Consider the following 17,333-nt stretch of genomic DNA (forward strand, 5'->3'; position numbering starts at 1 on the left):
CGCGGCCCCTCCCCGGGGCTGCTGCCGCCTCCCTCCTCCTCCTCCCGCCCCACCGGAGGGGCGGGCCGCGCCTGCGCCGGGCCGGGGGCAGCCATGGCGGCGGCGATGGGGCGGGCGGCGGGCGGCGCGGGGCTGCGCGGAGCGCGGCGGCACCAAACGCTGGGGCTGCTGCGGCGGCGGGGCTGCGCGGGGCTGGCGGTGGACGACACGGTGAACGGGTTGAGCGAGGAGCAGCGGCAGGTAGGGCCGGGCAGCGCCGTGCTGTGCCGGGCCGGGCCGGGGGTTTCGCGCCGGCGCGCCGCCCCGCCGGGGGTGTGTCGGGGTTGGCGGGCGCTGATTGGCCGCCGCGCGGTCCCGGTGGCGGGGGCGCGCTGCGGACACGTGTCCGCCGGGGGCGGCGGGGCGCACCCCGCAGGCGGTGCCGGCGGCCTCTGGGTCTGCCTCGCCGGGGGGAGGCAGCTTTTCACGGTGGAACACCGGGCCAAAACAAACAAACAAACAACAACAAAAAAAAAATTAAAATGTCCCCTGTGCTCACCTTGGGCCTGTTGGTCAAAAATAATGATCAGAGTATGATCACCGGAGAAACGAATCGACTGGGTCTTGTCACATCCTCTCAACAGAAGCCTTGCAGCTCTCCCAGCTTGCTCTCTTGCCCAGTGGGTGCCTGAAGCTTCAGGATGACAGTTTTTTGCTTTACTGGTTCCTCCTGGGCTCAACAGGAGCCTGATGCCAGCCCTCAGGGCACTTTTATTCCCCAGGGCACGGAGTGAAAGGCGCTGTCTCCAAAGGGTTGGTCCAGGCAGGTTTCTGCCAGTGCCATGCTTCTCCTTGGTGCTCCTCAGCTCTGGAGCTATGGCCACGCTTTCTAGATCATTATGACAGTGCAAACATACCGATGTACAAAATAAACTTACTCGTTGTCACTTCTTTCTTACTGCAGAATTATTCTTTATCAGGTTTGGGTTCATGGTTTATAGCCTTATCAGCTCGAATTAACGTGTCGTTTCTCTGTGCTTCTACATTCAGCAGGTGTAAGAGGCAGAAAATATTCTTGTAGTTCATATCTATCTGTTGGAAAAGCTGAAAAAATCAGAAATAAGTCTTCAATAATGCCAGTGAAGCTGTGAATTAACAGCACTGTAACTAATAAACTGCCTTTAGAGCATCAGGGATGTCTGAACCTGTCCATCAGTCTCTAATGGATTAAGATTTTTTTTTTATTATTGTTTTAAGATGTTTTTTCTTTTAAACTTTATGCTCCAGTTTCCTGCTATCAACTTTGTAACACTGGAAACATAGAATGTTTGAAAACAAAAAAAATCCACAAGGAGAAACTGGTTTGGTGATACCGGAATCCGAGGTCTGGGTATCCATGGAAACTAGGGTATCTTTTTAACTGTACAGAAGAGGCTGCTTTGGTTGTGGGGCTGAGAGGAAGGCAGAGAAGCATGGGCGTATTTTGTTTTGCTGCTGCTGTCCCTTCTACAGGCTCTGGCTATACAGCAGAGGGTTTCAGTCTCTAAGACTGTTCCTCCACCAGCGTTCATCTGTAGGAATAAAGAGCCAAAAGGAAAATGGTATTAAGCTCTACCGTAATATCTAGACAAAGTTTTAAAATCTTTATATTAGAAAGACTTGAAAAGATATTGTATATATTTTCTTAGTAGGCTTATAGGCTTCTGCAGAATATGTGTATGTAAGTATTCAGATTGTAAAGTTTAGAAAAAGATTTTGAGATTTCTAACACTTGGAACAATGCACGTACCCAACTATCAAATTTTCCCTCTGAAGAAAATAGTGGGATAGCTAATGTAGCTCCAGTTTGATACACTTACACATTTTAATTAGTCTGCGTGCTTATTACAGGCATCTGCATGTAATTAAATGAAACTGTAAGCAGCTACTGGATGGGGATAATACATCATAAGCTCTGCTCGTCAGCTTTCAGTTTCCTGACCCAAACACCCCCTGAAGCCCTAGTGCAGGCAGTAGTTGAGTATCATTCTCTCGTGTTGGGATAAGGCTGTGAAGGCTAAATGCTGAGGGGAAGGTAAGTACATCAGTGCCTTCTCCTTTAAAGACTGAAGGGCCTTTAATGTGGTCTTTCCGGCAGTAACCTGAAACATCGGTTTCTTTACGGTCTTGCGCTTCTGGGTTTGGGCTCCTGGAGTTGCCTGGCAGGATCCTAGGGAAAGAGACAGCAAGTATTGACGAGATGTAACGTGTGTGTTTCTCCTCATCTCTGTCCCCAGCTTAGACAGACCATGACAAAGTTCTGCCAAGAGCATTTGGCTCCGAAGGCCCAGCAGATTGACCAAGAAAACGAATTCAAAGGCATGCGGGCAAGTATTTCATGTGTGCACTTAAATCAGATGGTAGTGAAAGCCTCTCTGTACTTTGATCTGTACGTTAGTCTAGACAAAGAACCCCAGTCCACACCACAGGAACATGTGCATTAACTTTTCCAACTTGAAAGCCGTAGAGAACAGTTTTTTGATTTCCTGTTTTCCTGCTAACAACTTTGAGCAATGTGAGGCAGAACCCAGCCAGAATCCAATTAAAAGAAAGAAGGAGAAAAAAAAAAAAAAAGTTGAAAATTATCTTGTTTGCATTCTCACCCTGGATTTCTGCCTGGCTCTGTTTGGACTACTTCTGTAATACATGCTTTGTATTCTCCTAGCTATAGGACCCTTTCTTGGACATCTGAGTTTCCTCTCAAATTTCTTGTGAAAGTATCATGTGCAAATGCTGAAATGTCGAGTTGTTTGACTGTTGAGCTGAAACATGCCTTCCTAATAAAAACAACAAATTATGTACAATGGGATGGCTTGATTGATGAAATTGAGAGATCTGACTATTGGTTTTCATAAACTCCGTAAGACTTAAAAAGCTCAGAACATCTGCTAGGATTTCCTAGAGCTCTGATGCTATGTTTTCAGAGATACACGCGCAGCTTTGAAGCTAAGTATGTAACTTTAGTCTGGTGTGCCAGATGTCATCTAGAGTGATTGAATAATACTTTTTGAAGTCTCTGGAGGCTATTCACTGATAATTGTCTTATTGCTGGACGCTGAGGCCATGTGACAAGCATTCACCTGTGTGTCCATCATCTAGTGGAGGAGACGCTGCAGTCTGAAGCAGCAGCAAAGAGGTGGCCCCTCCAGCACACGTGTGGTCCTCGTTGGTGACATCCTTTGCTCCTGCATTATGTCACGGCTTCCCTCTTACTCTGTGGTGCTGTGCACCAGACACGGCTGATGGGGATGTCTCAAGTCAGCTGGCAGCTCTGGGCCTCAAACTGTGTTGCTGTCACTTGAGTGGTGGCACTGTCAGAGTGATATATTTGGGTAACGGGCAGATGGAGGAGTCAGCGGTCAAGGAGGACAGCCTGTCCTCCAGGAGGTGAACTTCCTAGCATATGTGTCCAGCTGTCCAAACCTCTGTGATGCTGTCCAAGCCCCACGTGTGTCTCGTGTTCTGGCAGACTTGAAAATCTGCAGGTTATGCTGCAAGGTGGGCAGCACTTCTGTCTGCCCCAGCTGTAACGTCCCCTCCTTGGCTTTACTTACCAGTTTCTGTTTTCCTAGAAGAGTTAAATTGCTAGCTAATAGCGACTCTTCAAAGTATTTCCAGGGTTTCAGTCATGGGTAACTTATGCTAACCGCTTCTTGCGGAAATCGCAGGCTGATAGGCCTACAGAGTGCTGCCAAAGCACAGCGACAAGGATGCATGGGGTGAATGACAAGCCTAAATTTAAGTCATAACATCCTAAATCATCTTTAGCAAGTGATAGTACATGAAAGCTAGAAGTGCAGGTTTTTTTTAAACTGATCGGAGGTTTTAGTTCATCAAAATTGTCCTTAAACTGGGCAATGAGTTAAATCTTATGACCTGTCCTTCCAGAATGAAATTTAGGCTTGTGAATTTTCACTGTAGTCAACAGACTGCTCCCATGTGTAGCATAACTAGTGTCCTTAAGTCTGTCTGGGTTCTTGGTCCAAAGGGTGGAGCTGCTGCTGCAGGAGCGATAGGTGTTGATGTATTTATCTCTGAGGTATCACGAGACTAAGGTAAATTGATGTGTCTGGTGAGCTGCCTGGGAAAACTTATGCCGATATCCTGACTGCGAGTCTAGACTGATTGCTTGTTCTGTATTTGTAGGAGTTTTGGAAGAAACTTGGGAAACTGGGAGTTCTGGGGATCACAGCTCCTGGTAAGTCTGTTCCCACCTTTTACCTTCTGCTGGGTGATTCTTGAAACAGAAGAGACACTGCTTAAACTCACGCTTTCCAGTTCGTAACAACCTTGTGTGTGATGTGACATCCGTTTTGTGCAGAAGGGCCTATCTTCGTGTTTTTTAAAAACTGTTTCGCAACTTTTGTTATTCTTCACTGACTCAGAATCCTTTTTCCTTGTTAGACTTCTGGCCGATTACAAAATGTCTTTTACAGTTTAAAAGTGCCGTTTGGAAATGGTTTCTCCAGATACAGCGTATGCAACTCAAACGTGTTTGTACTTCTCTAATATGAAGCGTTTGCTGCAAGTTTTGAAGAACAAGAGCTATAGATAAAAGTATCCTAGAACAAACATCCATCTCTAATAGGAGAAGTTAGAGCGGGTAAAACAATGCTGTGAAAAGCTGTGATAACTAATGGAGAGCTGACCACATCCAACCAGTCAGAAAAAATCAGGGTAAATCCTATTCAGCCTTGTCCAGGTTGGTTGAAAAGTGTTTTGATTAATGTTATAGATTACTGAGGCTGCGACGGGCGTGCTGAATGCACTGACGCAGTGTAATGAGGAGAAGCCCTTAGTGGAGAAAAGCAGCCAATGGGGCCTTTATTTCCCCATCGTAAAGTCTGTGTTTCTAGATGTGCGTCTGCAAAGGCTTCTGCAGAAGCAAGCTGAATAGCAATGTGTTGAAATAATGCCTCTGCGTTTCTTTCAGTGGCACTGAGTCTGCCTGAAAGAGTCTGTATTTCTGCTCTCTTTCTCTTTACTCTTCCCAATTTACTGCTGCTCCTGTTTTTTCTCCCTCTTACCTTCTTTCTTCTTTGATGTTGTGCCTGAGGCTTACAGCAGTTTCCCACACTATAAATAAGCCAACCCCTCGTGAGTCCTGTCCTTTTTGATTTCCTTGAAGATTTACCTCTAAAACCCTCCTATGCCCAGAATTTTTTTGCCTTATTTTTGATTGTATAGTTGAATGCACTTTCTCTGTTGGCATTGATTTTTTTTTTTTTATAGGAGGTCCCAGGAGACTGGGAGTTAGGATGTAAAGATCATGTGAAATCCTAGGAGGGCGTATGCTCAATTAAATGGCATGTTTGGGCACCAGTGGATCAAGTCTGTTAAGGGAGCTTTTTAAATAACAGTGCTTTTCGTTTTCTTCTTAAAACTAAGAAAACTCTGTTGGTTTGTAATTTTCCATTTATTTTATAAAGAGCTAAGTTAAGAAGTGCAAATGTCTAGTTACCATGGAACGATAATACAGGCATGTCATATAGAAAGAGTAATCCTGAAAGGCTAGCATCATTCTATGGTTTGTATTATATGGGAAGTTGTCTGACAGGATTATTTTCTTGTACCTCTTGCAGCACAAAGCAATCATGGGCCAGCACAGCTTACAGCAGGCACTTACCTTTCCTTTCCTGAGGCAATAGCACCAAACCCACCCATTCTATAGGAATGACTAGAAACTCTTGTTTTGACGTATATGAGAAATTGTTAAACCCATCCTTCAGCATATTGATAGTAAAACACCGAACTCTGAGTTGTGGTAGAGAGAGGTGGTTTCGGAGGATAGAGAACCCTGCAGATAAAGACAGGAGCTGGAATGAGTGACGTGGGAGGAAAGGCTGCATGTAGGGCCGGTGGCCGTTGGGGTGATCTGACGAGTTGGGGAAGGCAGCCCTCTTCGAGCCCAGGTTGCGCACTCAGCTCTTTGGTTGCTCTGAGCAGACAAACGTATTTGCCTTTACCCTTGCTGCTGCCTGCTTACGGCATTCCTGTGGGTGACAAGTGCTCCCGGATTACCTCCCTGACTACTTCCCAGTGTTTGTGTCTTCCTGTTTTTAGTTCTTCCCTTAGCAGCACAGTCACTTGCTTCTTGCTTGTAGAACAAAGCTTTTACAGTGGGATGTGACTGTATTTGTGCGTGTGGGTATGTATCTGTATGTGTTTATGTAGGCTGTCAGCTGCTCAAGGCCGTTAAGCGTTTCTCAGTGTTCTCTTTTTTCCTGCCTTGTCTCTTTCCCTGTTCTGCTGCGTGCCTTTCATCTTTACTGCTGGTTTTAGACTCAGCTCAGTGTGCCTAGCTGGATTCCCAGTTATGATGATCGTGCTGCTCTATCTCACTTCATCCTCTCTTGAAATCCACATGCTTGCCACTGGTGAATTATAGCAGTTACATTTACGGATCATTCTCATTCCAAGTCGGCCACCCATCGAAATGCTGGTCTCCTGCACGTTTGTGGGCTTAGAAAAGTCCCCAGTGCCCCACTTTTTGTGGAGTTTGAGGATTCCTCACTTGTTTAGGGGTCTTTGTTACGACAGATACGGGTGAACTTTACAAACTTTGCCTGTGTTCCTTTATCCTCTCACCTAATGCAGGTTGCCACTTTGTGATTCAATCTTTGTGATAGTATTAAGGTTGCACTTAAGGATGGTTGACAAGGAGGACTCACTATTGTGCAAGTGTTGATAGCGTGTTTGAGATGTATCCTTATGCATGTTATATGTATAAAACTATCCAGTGCAAGTAAGTAATATCACTGTGCCTTTGAGATAAGAAAACCCATCAGAGAGGATGGGGAAAGCCAGAGGTGCCCAGCTCAGGGACAGTGCCAGTCAAAACCAGGAGCTCTCTTGGATGCCGTTCAAGACTGAGCCCGAGCTCGGGATCTTGTGCGTGTGTGCCATCCGCCATGGTGGTTAACGAGAGGTTTCTCTTCTCTTTTCAGTGGAATATGGTGGATCTGCTTTGGGGTATCTGGACCACGTGCTGGTGATGGAGGAAATCTCTCGTGCATCAGCAGCTGTTGGGCTTAGTTACGGTGCCCACTCAAACCTTTGTATCAACCAGCTCGTGCGTAACGGCAATGAGGCCCAGAAAAACAAGTACTTGCCCAAGGTGTGTGGCTGCAAGAGGGAGGAAACTGGAAAGCGTTTGGGTTTTGGCTGCATGCGAGGATGAGTGTCTTTCACGGTGTGTAGCATTTTAAGCACTAGCTGATTTCAGTCACCCAGCCTTCAGGAAACGTCGTACTTGCCAAAGTTGCCCTTCACTATCTAGTTAGTTAATTTTTGTCCTGTTAATCCATGTCGACCTTGGCCTGCGCTGAGGTCCGTGACTGTAGGCAGCGTAGTCCAGCTCTCTGGAGCTGTGTTACTGAATGAGGCCTTGAAGTGACGCTGCATAACGTTCTCCCAACTTCCCAAATCGTTTTGAGATTTCTGAATGAAAGTCACAGCTTTCCTGGTTTATATTCTCCGTTTCTCACCGCCCAAATGCTTGGTTTGTCTATGCTGATTAACTACAGGTGAAACTTCATTGTTTGGGGCATTGATGTTTGTGACTCAAAAGCGTGTTAAACAGATTTCGGTATTTAAATGCATGGAAAAACTTAATTAGTGCATTGAATCCCAGCTACTGAAATTATCAGCGCAAGAAACGTGATTTAAACCACATGCAAAGTACAGCGTCGGTTCCTCAAAGCACTGCGCAGCCCACTAGTATATGACCCCGACTTGTCCTCGTTGCTGCTCAGGTGTATTTTAATGCTCTCATTCGCTGCCTTTCAATGAGATGCGCGCTTGCTTTAGTCCTTACTTGTCTTGGTTCATGACAGAGCACTTAATGGCACTTAACTCGTTTTGAGCAGATCACGGAGACTTCTGTAGAAGCGCACTGATGGATTGAATTGGTTGAACCTGTATCTGAAGCATTGAGTCTGTTTTTAAAGAAATAAGAGATCAAAAGGAGGAGAAGATGGATAAAAGTACACGGGGGGGGTGAGGGGGGGAAGCAAGGAGAAAAGGGCAGGATGAAAGGAACATTGAAGAGGAAGCCACAGCTATGCCAGAGCCTGGTATGGGCAGGCACAGAAGGAGGGTGTCCATCTGCTATTGCAGTGCGAGTGTGGGGGGAGCGGGCTGTGGGAACGTTGCTGAGAACTTTGCAATCTCTTTTCGTCCCCCTCATTGGCCTTTTGTGTTTGACAACCCTTGTTTATGTAAAAGGGCAGTGGTAAAGCGCAGAACTAGAGCTTGTGAAAGGCATATGGCTGCCTGCGTGGGTCTTTTGGCACCTGCCTGGCGATGGTGTTTCATAAGCAGGGCTGTAATCTAGCTCAGCCATGGGTTGAGTCATCCTCCTCACCCCACTGTGACTTGGTTCTGTTCCTCGGCACAGGGGAGCTCCCTGCTAGGACTCTGCCAGGAACAACGGCTCTCGTTTGCAGTTCTTACGTAGAGCAGCTACTGTGGGGATTCAGTGCAGGAAAAAAGGACGGAAGGCAGGCTGAAGAGGGAACAGAAACAATGGTGCTATTCTTCCTCCCTTTCTTATATCTGTCTTGTCTTCCAGCTGATCAGCGGGGAGCACATTGGAGCCTTAGCAATGAGCGAACCCAATGCTGGGTCTGATGTTGTGTCCATGAAGCTGAAAGCAGATAAGAAAGGTAAAGCCTGTCACGTGCTGCCTGGGTAGGCAGCCAGTGTACGTAACGTCTCCTGTAAATCAAGACTAACCTCCTCAACAGCACTGAGGTACGGCGCTTAGTCTTGGGTGTTCCAGGCCATGTTTGCAGGCTGTGCTGCCTCCCAGGAGGTTCAGCGGGTGATAAGTGAAGACACAAGGTGGATGGTTGAAGGTCTAAAAGTGGACTTCTGATTATGGTGGTAGAGATTGGTGGTATGACAGACCAGTGCTAGGTGCCTTGGTTTGTCAGGCATTTGTTAAACTCTCTATGAACTCCAGAGAGGAAGGCAAGGAGTTTTCTTAAACTTGGGAAAGATCTGTGCATGCTGTTTGTGGGAGTCTTGAAGAGCATCCTTGGAAGCCTCTTTTGAAATAAATGGAGTGAGGATATGCTGTTGCTGTGTTGTCTCTTGTGAGCTAACAGACTGAAGCTCTTTGCTTCTAGGAGACTACTTTGTTTTGAATGGGAACAAATTTTGGATCACCAACGGGCCAGATGCAGATGTTCTCATCGTTTATGCTAAAACTGACGTTAATGCCGTTCCAGCCTCCCGAGGCATAACTGCGTTCATTGTGGAGAGGGTAGGTTTGATAATCCTCACAAGCTTATTGTAGTCTGGTTTTTAAAGCTAACCGCTTCACCCTAACTGGCTCGCTTAGAAGCTTAGCTGGTTTTCTTTCTGTAGCTATCAGCCTCTTGCTCAAACACAAACTAGTTTCTGCCTGAATTTTATAAATCTGTGCGATCTCTCTGCCCCAGTGATCCAGTGACATGGCACATTGCACTGTCAGCTCGGCGCTCTTGGATTTTGGTATCCAAGCATATATCCAGTCTTTAGGGCTAGAAATGTAGAGAGAATGGACAAGATTGTAATATAAAAGGGCTTGCTTATTGCCCAGAATTGTCAGAGGTATTGTAGGCCTTGTAAATATGTCCTACTATCCCATTATCTATCTTTGTGGGTTTTGGTTTTTTTTGGGAGGGTTTTTTTTGGGTTTTGTTTTTTTTTTTAAGCCAAGACATTAAAATAGCTCTTAATTTCTTCCCCCCGTTTTCTTGCACTGCCCCTCTGGAATCCTGAACATGGATGCAAAGCAGAGCTGGCCAAAGGGAGCAGAAACGGGCTGTGCAACGGGGAGCCCTTGGAAAACAAATCTATTGGGTTTTTTCTTCCCTTTTAATTATTTGAGGCTATGCTATGCACATCTCTGTCACTGGAAGGAAAATAGGGAGCTGTAATAAAATAAATGGTACTGGAAATATAAAATCTGAGAGATCAGTAAATGTTCTGATGGACTTAACATGACAGCAGTTAGAACAGTTCAGATACTGGCAAAGCTTGCAACCCGTACTGTAGCAGAGTCAGTGTTGGCAGCTCTGCAAGTAATGTATTTATTTAATATTTATGTGCATTGGAAAATGGGTGCACTCAGTTTCTATGTGCCCCCCACGTGTGCATGTTTCTCTGCCCGTTTGCTTCCTCTGCACTTGCGCTTACACCTGGTTCCCAGGGTGGGCAGCTTGCTCTGACTCCCCTCTGGTACCCTACACGTGTTCAGGTGGCCAGGGAAATTTCACACAGCTCTAGGGATTTTATTTAGTCTGTCAGAATTGAGATTTGAAACGTATTTTTGCTGTCTTGACTTTGCAGGGAATGCCGGGCTTCAGCACAGCCCAGAAGCTCGATAAGCTGGGAATGAGAGGCTCTAATACCTGCGAGCTGATCTTTGAAGACTGCAAGATCCCCGGTGAGTTGGGTTCAAATCACGGCAGTATGCATGCGGTGGTTTCCTGTCCTCTTGATCAGATAAATTGGATCGCTAATTGCGTGCGTGTTCAGACTGTGACCTGGAGGGCTTTGCAGATGGTTATCTGCTCTCTGGCAGCCTGGCGAGAGAGCTAGCGCTGCTGGAAAAGGGCAGCCCGCTGGCTTGCAGTGAATGAGCACAGCCTTCTTGGGTCACTCCTGTTTCACCCTCGTGGACCCAACTCTTAACCACTGCTCCTGCACAGCCTACATGAGGCTTCCGAAAAAACCTGTTTCCATTAGAGCTCCCCATCTTGTACATAGCAGAGCCTTTTTGCCTTGCCTGTAACATTTCTGAGTTATTTTGGGGTCAGGGCCTGAAAATTGACATCCTTTCCCCCATTAGTTAGTACAGCAGGGGCCACTCTTGTTGCCCCAGTGGCTATTTTTGTTGATAGAAAAATTACAGACACTATATAGCAAGCGGAGGACGTGCCTTATCTGAACTCATTAAAATCCTAATTGCGTATGTGCAGAGCAAGTAACTCTCCTGCTCCCCGCACACCACCAAAGCTGCTTTGCAGTAACTGGAAGACTTTCAGCTGAGATCTGACATTTCTAACTTTACTGGATGCCTTCACTCTGAAATCAGAAAGGCCAGTGCCCCACTCTTCAGATCATCTCCTGGGTAATCACCCGTGCAGAACAGCATGTTCTCCTGGTAACGGCATTTCCATTTTCTGATCACTTCGAGAAGCACATCACTGCACTGCTGAAAGTTAACACGCTTTGCTCTCTGGCCATTAGTGCTGCTTCTGATCTTCTGCCTTGGAAGTGGAACCAGTTTGATGTCGTTTCATATGTCTGCAGGATCTTTCTCTCACACCAAGATGTCCTCTAGCGCTGAAATTGCATCCCCTGTAAAGTATGTAGGTTGCACTGTCAGCCATGTTCCACTGCGTGGCTGATGTTTTTGTCACAGTAAGTGCTGTCCATGGATTCATTTGATCATGTTGCATTGGTAAAAGTTGATTTGGAGCCCCCCAGTTTGGGGTTTTTTTTTCTGTGATGCGCAGCCAGCAGGTCTGCCCCCCTTGTGCAGTCAGCACACGTGTCCTTCAGTTCACCGCACGCCTATCCATCCCTTCTCCCTGGACGTACAGGAAAGTGTTCAGGCCATTCAGCCCTTTTTTAGCTGAGAGATGTCATTACTCTTGAAGAGCTTTGTCACTTTATTGTTACTGATGCTGGCATTTGTGTTCTGTTCTTCAAAGTAATGTTTGCTATTAGTATTTTTCTTCCTTGTCCGTGGGGCTTTTGAGCTTTTTCTGTGAAAGCAAGCTTCATTCTTCTTCCTCTTTCTAGCTCCAGTATCATGGTGACGGCTCTGCAGAGGCTGCACTTCTCCGTACGCTACATCAACATGCTTTTCAGTAAGCAGGAGACAATGCAGTCCATGAGCTTCTGCCACCGAAAACCAGACTATTCATTGCAGGAGACTGCATGTGCCCAAGTCCTCTCTCATTCTCACTTTGCATATCACACCCCTCAGATCTCCTGTGATCAAAGCCTGAAATGTATGTGTGGCGTGATCAGTGGATAATCTCTGTCCAGCTACAAAGCACAGTTGTTAGGCTTTGGAGTTCTCTCCTGATTGTAGGAGTGCAGCCTTGCTGAGATGAGCCTTTTGTTCCTGCTTCTCTTCTTGTACTCGTTAACATCAGCGCGTGCTTTAGATTGTCCCAAAGTGAAACGGTTTCTTGAGGTTTTTTCTCAGCCCATTATCTAGTGTGGCTATTTTCCTGTTCCATTTTCTCAGCAATAAGACTTGTCTTTTAACGTGTTTGTTTGTAACTGCTGCGGTGTTCTGCTCAGCCCCCCGCACAGAAGGGGGGATAACGACTGTATTCTCCAGTCTCAGAAGACTCATACATACCCCTCCGACGTGTGGTAAGTGGTGAGCTGTGACTGCTTTGCTTCCTGTGTTGGGAACGCGACCCAAGCATATCGGACAGGATCTGCGTTCATTTCAAATACATGCTCGTTAGGCATCGGATGGTAACGCTGTCAGTTTGGGTTAGGCACAAACTAATGGGATGGTGAAGGGGGCTCCCAGTTTGTCCTCCCAGGCTGTTAAGTCTCCTGTTGCTGCTGGTACAAATGCTGAGCTGGGAGATCTCTGGAGAGCACCTTACTGTTTAGCAAGTAGGCAAGAGAACGGCAGCGGTTGTAGGTGCACTTTATGACCCTTTCCTGCCTTTTCCATTTTGGCTTCAGTTGGACTGAGAAGACATTTCAGAGGCAGGGAGCGTGTGTACTAACACTCAGCGCCCATCTAGCTCATCCTGAATGGTTGTGTCTCCAGCCAAAAAGAAAGGTGAATGGGCCTGAAAGATTGAGTCCTCTCCCCAGCGAACACAGGCCCTCAGACTACAGCTTATCCTAGCTTTGCACGTGAGTAAATCACTTTCCTTTGCTGATTGCAGCTGAAAATATCTTGGGGACGCTAAGCAAAGGAGTCTACGTTCTGATGAGTGGACTGGACCTGGAGAGACTCGTGCTGTCTGGCGGGCCGCTGGGGTAAGGGATTGTCCTCTGTTACAGGCTGTAGGGCCAGAAGGATCCTTCACAGTCACCAAGCCCAGCGGATCTCAGCTGGGGTTGCAGCTCTCAGTGGGATGCATCTTGGATGGAGAACTGAGGTTCTGGGGCAGCTGAGACAAGGAAAGGTTGGGAGGGGGTGGCTGGGTCAGAGCTGTGGGTAGGAGGCCAGCTGCAGAGGGGGCAGGAGCAGGAAGATCCCGTAGCTGCTGGGTGTCTCTGTACTAATCCTCATGTGGAAAGACCTTCTTCTACAAAGCAGGAGGATTTTTCACCCTTCTAGTGCTTGCCTGTGCTTTTTCTGGTATTGGCTTGTACTCCTTGAGCTGGTCTCTGGAGATGCAAGGCACCAGAAACTGTCCTGGTTACTGCTGTAAGAAAGCTCTTCAGCTCTTCCTCCCAGTCCCCTGACTTAAGAAGCTAAGACCTTACCACAAGATGTCCCAGATGAGCAATATGTAGAGCACGAGGGAGAAAAATAGGACCTCTGGATTTTATTCTTAGCGTTGTTTGAGTGGAGCTGGAGGAAGACAGCAGCACGTCACTTTAGGTATGAGAACCTTTTTGCCTTAGGTTGCGCTTCCAGTTATTATTAATTAATAGTTCTGTTGTTTTCCTGCATATCATTGCTTTTCCTAGGCTCATGCAAGCTGTTCTTGACCACGCAATTCCATACCTACATGTAAGAGAAGCATTTGGACAGAAAATTGGGCACTTCCAGGTGAGGCAGAAAAGGAATTAGAGATTTTTATTGTCTTGCTTTTCCCTTTAAAAATGAGAAGACAAAGAGCTCTGTTGTGGGAGGGCTTTGCATGGAGAAGGTGGCCTGGGGTTTGTGCTAGGGCTGCGTGAGGTAATGATGTGGTGAGAAGGTGAAAGGACCTCTGAGCCTGTTTAGCTGCGGCCGTTGTTGGTGGGTGAGGGACTGCGGCTGATGTCTGGGAGTCTGTGAATTGACAGAAGCTGCACCTCCCTTGTGTATGTCTGCTGAATCCACGCCTTCTCACTTGGCTGGTTTCTCTGAGATAGCTTGGGGAATGGGAGATCCCCAGCGCTCGTGCAGAAAACCATCTTCCCCTTGCTCACATTAAGGCTTATCTTGTCTTCCACGACCCGCAGCTCATGCAGGGCAAAATGGCCGATATGTACACGCGGCTGATGGCGTGCCGGCAGTACGTCTACAACGTGGCAAAGGCCTGTGACCAGGGCCATTTCAACGCGAAGGTGAGCGCGCTTCCGCCTGGACTGTGTCTGCGGGGGAATTCCTTTCCCTGTGGTCCCAGATGTGAGCAGGGTGGAGGTTCCATACTGGGGGTTACAAACAACCTGCTTACAGCCCTAAGTGCTTTTTTTTTTCCTCCAAACAAAAAGAAAGCCTTGTTCTACAAGGCAACAGATTTCGCAGCATCAGTAGGTGTTTATTGGCAGCCCAAACACAACATCCTGGCTATTGTCAACAACACAACATCCTGGCTATTGTCAGGGGCTGTGGGATCGTTCCGAGGTGTTGTCATCTCCACAACCACGCTGTCACCACCCCTCTGTGGAAGGAGTGTTTGACAGCTGGAGCGCAGAGCCCTGCATCCCAAATCAAATCGCATTGGTCTCCTGTGGGTGTGATGTGCATTTCAGAGAGGTCAGCTCCCCAGTGCACTTTTTTTCTTTTCTTTTTCTGTCTTCATGTGGCCTTGACAGACCTGACCCAAGTGTTCTGTAGCGACAGAAAGACTGCTGCAGCTTCTTGCTCGCAGGGGAATGAATCCCATGCCTTTGTGGTCGGGTAGTTCAGGCTTGTTAGCAGGGGTCTGTAGAGTACCGGGAAGGTCGGAGCAACACGGAGACTGGTGACAGGCAGGTGAGGCCTTTGCTGAGCATCACCGGTGTGTCTCCTTTAGGACTGCGCTGGCGTGATCCTGTACTCGGCAGAGTGTGCCACCCAGGTGGCTCTGGACGGGATCCAGTGCCTGGGTAAGTCGCTGGCAGTGTGTTTCTCCGAGTGATTGCTGGAGAGCGCCAGGCGCAGCGCGAGAGCAGCACACTCTCCCCTCCCACCCTCAGCCCCTGAAATCGGAGAGAAGAAATGACTCTTGCCTCCCGTTTGATTGCAGGTGGGAACGGCTACATCAATGACTATCCCATGGGGCGTTTCCTGCGTGATGCCAAGCTCTATGAGATAGGGGCGGGCACCAGCGAGGTGCGCAGACTGATCATCGGCAGGGCGTTTAACGCCACTTTTAAGTAACGGCAGCACCCTGACCACCACGAGGCCTTTGACTGTAGAGGCTGCAGCGCACAATTCTTTTTCTTCCTGCTTGTGATTCTGGGATCGCCACTTGTGGACTCTCTTCTGCCTGCTGTGTGAACAGATGCTGCTGGACTGGGCTTTGACAAAGTGAATCGGATGGTAGCATGGAAGGAGAAGTGTGTTTTCTCTTCTCGTGATCGTGCTGATTCATCCTGTCTGTAAGCCATCCTGATGCTCAGCGTCACAGGGCTGAGGTTCACCAGGGGCCTTCCGCTGTCGAAGCAGGCTGCGGAGCAGTGTGCCTGGAACAAGAGGCAGCGGTTGCTGAGCACAGGAAGTCAATCCCCCCAAAGAAATGGACAGTGAGAGAATAATTTTGTTCTTTTTTAAAAAAAAAAAAACAAACCTGAGTGCCATTAAATAGCTAGCATTTAGCATATTGCCACTGGGAGGTGAAATTTCCCATTGCGATCTTCCGATGGGATTAATAACTTCCATTTTGGGAGCTCAGCGCCAGCCACATCGTGGGGCCGGCTGTGGTGAACACTCAAGCGTCATCGACGCACGAGCAGTGTTTTAGGTGATGATTCCTAAAACCTCCTTCAAGTACCACATCTGTTTCTTTGCATGCTGCCTTTCCTGTTCCTGCTGCTTCTCGAGACCTCTCAGTGCAGCCCCAAGCCGCTGCTGCTCTGACTGACTGCCTCCCGCTGCGTTATTCATCCAGAGGTGTCACCATCCGTCATTCTGGGAACAGTTGAAACGTCAGACCCGTATTGTGACAGCCGTGAATGGAGCAGGCAGGAGGAGGCTGACTTTTCTGGGTTGGGGTTATTTGTTTTTTTTTTTTTCTGAAGGTTGTTCTTTTGGCAAAGCCTGTACTCACACTCCACCTTCGGCCGGAGAAGTCGGAGCGAGCGCAGCAGTACCTGTGGGTGGTTTCAGTGCGTATTACATACAGCAAATTGACGTTTCCTAGCTTTATTGAAGAAAATTGCACGGTACGCTGCCAGCCTTAAAGAGTGAATCACAAAGAAAGATTGAATGTTGTAAATATGACAGAGCAACTAATTAAACAGTTGCCAGATAGGCAACCTCCCAGGAGTTTTAACAAAAAAGAGCTTAAAGCTTTGTGTGTTTTTTGGTTGTAGTTGACATCTGACTATACTAGGTGACAGTACACCAAACCAGAATTTTAAAATGCCACAGGTTGAAGAAAACTTCACTTTCCTGAATCATCGGGTAGGTCACTAAGTGTTCATAGCAGTGACAAAGCTTCTCCTCACTGAGAGGTAGAAAGAGCTGCTGAAGTCATGGGAGTAGCGCCTTCTTCCTAAACTTTGTGTCTGCTCAGCTGTGGCGGGTGGCTGTCGCTCTGGAAGTGTTCCGGGGTTTGGTTTTCAGCCTCCGTCTCTGGATGGAGGCAGCAGAGGGTGGACAGAGGCGGCTGGTCAAGAATATCTTGGGCCGCACCTGGAAATGCTTTGGAAATGAGCCTTGAAGCACAAGTGAAGTGCGCTTCACGTGTGAAGCACTAAGTTCATTACTGTACGTTAACGGAAGTGTTTGTGACCAGACACATTTTTCCCAGAACGATTACAGATGTTGTCTTCTGTCTGTGCAAGTCGGAAAGCCGCTGCAATTGCTGCACCCCAATCCAGTGTCCCGTGGAAGACCGAGGGGCCTGAGCGATTCGGGTAGCAGATTCCTGCCGTGATGAGCGAGGGCGGCTGTGCAGCCCTGAACGCGAGCCCTCGTCCTCCCCGTGCTGTGGGCTGCCGGCGTTTCTGCCGGCAGGCTGTGGCCAGGGCGGGCACGCGGCAGCGGTGCTGCAGAGCTCATCTCTCTGTGGCAGCCGCAGTTTCTGTGTCCTGGTAACAGGGCAAAGCTCACGGGAGAGGACGGCGAGGAGTGCCGGCGCAGCATCTCCAGCGCGTATCGGAAACCCTTCTTTCACCTCCGTTCTTCAGCTCTGTGCGCAGGAGCGGATCCCTGCGGCTTGCCTTGAAGGCTCTGGAGCATAGGGACTGAATCA

The 17,333-nt window shown here is 47.9% G+C and overlaps 1 protein-coding gene across 1 annotated transcript; it reads left to right on the forward strand.

Moving 5' to 3' along the window:
• Nucleotides 1-93: 93 nt before the first annotated feature.
• On the forward strand, nt 94-16,418 carry IVD (isovaleryl-CoA dehydrogenase). Its single transcript, XM_086749818.1, has 12 exons — nt 94-240; nt 2,256-2,345; nt 4,165-4,216; nt 6,966-7,135; nt 8,591-8,684; nt 9,150-9,286; nt 10,357-10,453; nt 12,939-13,032; nt 13,693-13,774; nt 14,173-14,277; nt 14,949-15,021; nt 15,162-16,418. Exons 1-12 carry the CDS (start codon nt 94-96, stop codon nt 15,293-15,295), a joined length of 1,275 nt encoding a protein of 424 aa, XP_086605944.1. The 3' UTR covers nt 15,296-16,418.
• The last annotated feature ends 915 nt before the right edge of the window (nt 16,419-17,333 follow it).

Source organism: Chlamydotis macqueenii, chromosome 5 (assembly GCF_036417535.1).
Source record: "Chlamydotis macqueenii isolate bChlMac1 chromosome 5, bChlMac1.mat, whole genome shotgun sequence".
NCBI lineage: Eukaryota > Metazoa > Chordata > Aves > Otidiformes > Otididae > Chlamydotis > Chlamydotis macqueenii.